General features: G+C 45.8%; 1 protein-coding gene across 5 annotated transcripts in view; it reads right to left on the bottom strand.

The window, feature by feature from the left end:
* Nucleotides 1-5,000, bottom strand: part of gria3a (glutamate receptor, ionotropic, AMPA 3a) — a 56,597-nt gene that overhangs the window by 22,296 nt on the left and 29,301 nt on the right. For all 5 annotated transcript variants that reach the window (XR_014125171.1, XM_035527661.2, XM_035527659.2 and 2 more), the window contains exons 4-9: nucleotides 4,793-4,980; nucleotides 1,746-1,799; nucleotides 1,500-1,661; nucleotides 1,238-1,405; nucleotides 509-613; nucleotides 26-133 (exon numbers count right to left, since the gene is read on the bottom strand). Coding sequence is in view for 4 of the 5 variants with exons in the window: in XM_035527661.2 (XP_035383554.1) it covers nucleotides 26-133; nucleotides 509-613; nucleotides 1,238-1,405; nucleotides 1,500-1,661; nucleotides 1,746-1,799; nucleotides 4,793-4,980 (785 nt within the window). In the remaining variant the exon portion in view is untranslated. The remainder of the gene's footprint in view (nucleotides 1-25; nucleotides 134-508; nucleotides 614-1,237; nucleotides 1,406-1,499; nucleotides 1,662-1,745; nucleotides 1,800-4,792; nucleotides 4,981-5,000) is intronic.

Here is a 5,000-nt window from a genome sequence, read left to right as displayed (position 1 = left end):
ACTTGTAAAGCTTGGGTAAGTGTACCATGATAGTGGTGACCACAATTGTTTGGTTCTCCGCTGAAGATGATTTGTTGGAAACCTGAAGGTCCAGTACATAAACAAATTTCTCAAATTCATTCCAGTATCCAATCTGCAACACACACAGACACACACAAAAAACAAGTGTGCTAAGAATGAATAAAGAATACATTAGTATTACATGCTGCTGAGCAGGGCAGCAGAGTGAAGGAGTATGGGTAATGTAGTTTATGAAAGAATTGAACGTTACATACATTATATACATACGTTACTAAAGAAAATAAAAGAAATAGTTTATTATATTCATGATAAGTACATGTCAAATAAGAAAATAAGAACTTTAAATTCATAAAAGGGAATTACATTAAAATGTAATGACAATACATTACATTTTGCTTGAAATGCATCAGCTTCAGCTGGTTCTGTATTTCAGCTTCAGCTGGTTCTGTATTTCAGCTTCAGCTGGTTCTGTATTTTTCCCACTAACCTTTCTTGCACCTGCAGATCTCATCTCGTAAATGTCGACGGTGTAGTTGGAACGCCGCCCATACGAGTCAAACTGGATATTTCCAGTCATGCCCTGCACCTGCACCTACAAAACCACAACCACGATGACCACAGCTGTGGCAGCATGTTGGCACAACGCTACCACCCACAGGACAATGACCCTAACTATAATGCCCCCGCACCAACAAAAAACACCCAACAATGCTCAGAATCACTCACTGCAATACTCAATCACTGTAACACTTACTGTAACACTCAATCACTCAGCATAGCATCAATACTCAATCACTGTAACACTTACTGTAACACTCAATCACTCAGCATAGCATCAATACTCCATCACTGTAACACACACTCACTGTAACAGCAGCTCACTGACTCACTTGTTCAGTATATCACACCATAACCATACTCACTCACTTTCACACCCATATACCATAACACACATACTCAATTAATAATCAATTAACTCCCTCAATTAATATAACACTCACTCGATATGACATTTCTCTGAATAAATACATAATGCTCTTAGTTACAATAAAACTTGAACGTGATGAATATGACTGAATATCACCCAGACCTCAAAAACAGATCAAAAAAGAGAAAGAAACACTTTCTACAATGACAAACACAAGGAATATGCAGCAAGTGCCATTTCCAGACAGGCACATAGCTGCCCTAAGCCGCGCTGAGGACCCTTCCCTACCATTTTGAGAGCCCTCTCGATGTCGAGGCCCTGACTCCAGGGCACGGCTGGGTTCGCCAGGCAGTCGCCTGCACTACCGCGCCGCGAAATGTCCACCCGGTGGCGCCGGAGGTAACGGAACGCCTCCGCCATCACCAGGATGCCGTCGTAGGTCAGAGCCGAGGTGTACTGACACCACACACACACACACAATAGTTGTAAAAAAACAGAGAGAGAGACAAAGAGAGAGAAAAGACAGAGAGAGAGAGAGAGAGAGAGAAACCTTCAGGGGGATGCTCTTGGCCTCTGGGAACTCTCTCTCGTCCAGACGCTCCCAGCGCTGGAGAAAGTTCTGGACGACAGGGTTGTCTGGGCTGATGATGTGAAAGCCTGTTACGTTGGCTCCACCCAAGAAGACCTTATCCACACTTATATTAGAGAATCCCTACAGGGCAAAGGTCACGCTTACACACATGGCAGAGTTTTACGAATATGTGTGTGTGTGTGTGTGTGTGTGTGGTAATCTCACCAGATTAGCCAGCATATAGTGATACCCACGACTGTTCTTCCCTGAGGTCACAACCTGTGGAGAGAAAACATGCTTTTACACACACACACGCACACACTCACTCACACACTCACACACAAATACACACACACACACACACACACACACACACACACACGCACACTCACACACACAAATACACACACTCACACACACACACACACGCACACACACAAATACACACACATTCACGCACACACTCATGCACACACACACACACACACACACACACACTCGCGCACACAAATACACACACACACTCACGCACACACACACTCACACACACACACACACACACACACACACTCACGCACACACACACTCATGCACACACACACAAATACACACACTCACACACACGCACACACACACACGCACACACACACTCACACAAATACACACTCACACAAATACACACACACACACTTACACACACACACTCACACACACACACACACTCACACACACACACACACACACACACTGCTTTCACTAATGTCACAATACCTATTATGGTTAAAAGAGTCCCCCTCCAACACACACACCCCCATAACAGAATAACACACACAGAAAAAAGTGTGTGTGTGTGTGTGTTGCTAGAGCAGGCTGTGAGAGGAGCAGAAGGAGTATTTTTAGATTTCTGTGCCTCTGTTGCAAGAAAAATAGAAAATCTGTGTATTAGTGTGTATCTGTGTGTGTACGTGTGTGTGTACACGTGTGTGTGTACATGTGTGTGTACGCGTGTGCATGCACATGATGGTGTTTGAGAATTTATCCACATGATCACACAGCACCATCTCTCTGCGTCTCTGGTTCCTCCAACATACAAATTCAGTGGCAGACATACTAAATAATAAATGAATGATAAATAAATGAATATATTCAATTTAAAACTCACAGCAGGAGTAGCGCAGCATTAGAGGGCCCTGAGACTCCAGAGGCCCAGATCAGCTAAAAAAAAAGCCACTCCCACTAGTTAACCAATCACCGTCCCTGGTGTAGGGGTTGGACATACAGCACGGGGTCCTGAGATCAGCTCTAATTCAGCTCCAGCTGTTGCTGGGATTTGTGGAAGGGCTGAATGTTCTCAGCTTGTCGGGTTCAGAAAAGGGACTGAATCATTTGTTCTCGGCTGGTCTGGTTCAGAGAGGGGACTGAATCGTTTGTTCTCAGCTGGTCTGGTTTAGAGAGGGGACTGAATCGTTTGTTCTCGGCTGGTCTGGTTCAGAGAGGGGACTGAATCATTTGTTCTTGGCTGGTCTGGTTTAGAGAGGGGACTGAATAATTTGTTCTCGGCTGGTCTGGTTTAGAGAGGGTACTGAATCGTTTGTTATTAGCTGGTCTGGTTCAGAGAGGGCACTGAATCATTTGTTCTCGGCTGGTCTGGTTTAGAGAGGGTACTGAATCGTTTGTTATCAGCTGGTCTGGTTTAGAGAGGGGACTGAATCATTTGTTCTCGGTTGGTCTGGTTTAGAGAGGGTACTGAATCGTTTGTTATCAGCTGGTCTGGTTCAGAGAGGGCACTGAATCATTTGTTCTTGGCTGGTCTGGTTTAGAGAGGGGACTGAATCATTTGTTCTCGGCTGGTCTGGTTTAGAGAGGGGACTGAATCATTTGTTCTTGGCTGGTCTGGTTTAGAGAGGGTACTGAATCGTTTGTTATCAGCTGGTCTGGTTCAGAGAGGGCACTGAATCGTTTGATCTTGGCTGGTCTGGTTTAGAGAGGGTACTGAATCGTTTGTTCTCGGCTGGTCTGGTTTAGAGAGGGTACTGAATCATTTGTTCTCGGCTGGTCTGGTTTAGAGAGGGTACTGAATCGTTTGTTATCAGCTGGTCTGGTTTAGAGAGGGGACTGAATCATTTGTTCTCGGCTGGTCTGGTTTAGAGAGGGTACTGAATCGTTTGTTATCAGCTGGTCTGGTTCAGAGAGGGCACTGAATCGTTTGTTCTTGGCTGGTCTGGTTTAGAGAGGGGACTGAATCATTTGTTCTCGGCTGGTCTGGTTTAGAGAGGGGACTGAATCATTTGTTCTTGGCTGGTCTGGTTTAGAGAGGGTACTGAATCGTTTGTTATCAGCTGGTCTGGTTCAGAGAGGGCACTGAATCGTTTGATCTTGGCTGGTCTGGTTTAGAGAGGGTACTGAATCGTTTGTTCTCGGCTGGTCTGGTTTAGAGAGGGTACTGAATCATTTGTTCTCGGCTGGTCTGGTTTAGAGAGGGTACTGAATCGTTTGTTATCAGCTGGTCTGGTTTAGAGAGGGGACTGAATAATTTGTTCTCGGCTGGTCTGGTTTAGAGAGGGTACTGAATCGTTTGTTATCAGCTGGTCTGGTTCAGAGAGGGCACTGAATCGTTTGTTCTTGGCTGGTCTGGTTTAGAGAGGGGACTGAATCATTTGTTCTCGGCTGGTCTGGTTTAGAGAGGGTACTGAATCGTTTGTTATCAGCTGGTCTGGTTCAGAGAGGGCACTGAATCGTTTGTTCTTGGCTGGTCTGGTTTAGAGAGGGTACTGAATCGTTTGTTCTCGGCTGGTCTGGTTTAGAGAGGGTACTGAATCCTTTGTTCTCGGCTGGTCTGGTTTAGAGAGGGTACTGAATCGTTTGTTATCAGCTGGTCTGGTTTAGAGAGGGGACTGAATAATTTGTTCTCGGCTGGTCTGGTTTAGAGAGGGTACTGAATCGTTTGTTATCAGCTGGTCTGGTTCAGAGAGGGCACTGAATCGTTTGTTCTTGGCTGGTCTGGTTTAGAGAGGGGACTGAATCATTTGTTCTCGGCTGGGCTGGTTTAGAGAGGGGACTGAATCATTTGTTCTTGGCTGGTCTGGTTTAGAGAGGGTACTGAATCGTTTGTTCTCGGCTGGTCTGTTTCAGAAGAGTGACTAAATCGTTTGTCTCAACTCCCGTTCAACACAGGAAAAGCACCAACAGTTTCAGTGTCAGGAACCAACCAAGCCATCTATGCCATCTGTCTGTCTGTGTGTGTGTGTGCGCGCACGCGCGCGTCTCCACACCTGTTCCAGTATAGCATTAGTGCGTTCCACCTCACAGTCAATTAGGAAGCGTTTCTCCTGTCGGCGGTCCATTTCCTCAATGATACGGCGGAATTCCAGCGAATCAGCGATGTTCCCGACGGAGCGTGCTGTCACATGCCAGGAATTCACTACAGCAGCCTCCATAATCGCCTGCAGGATGGAGAAGCCTTAGAGAGAAAAAGATAAA

This window comes from Electrophorus electricus, chromosome 8 (assembly GCF_041902795.1).
Source record: "Electrophorus electricus isolate QZ-2024a chromosome 8, ASM4190279v1, whole genome shotgun sequence".
In the NCBI taxonomy this organism is placed as follows: Eukaryota; Metazoa; Chordata; class Actinopteri; order Gymnotiformes; family Gymnotidae; genus Electrophorus; species Electrophorus electricus.
Note: the sequence above shows the minus strand (reverse complement) of the source record. Positions and strands in the feature narration are given on the sequence as shown.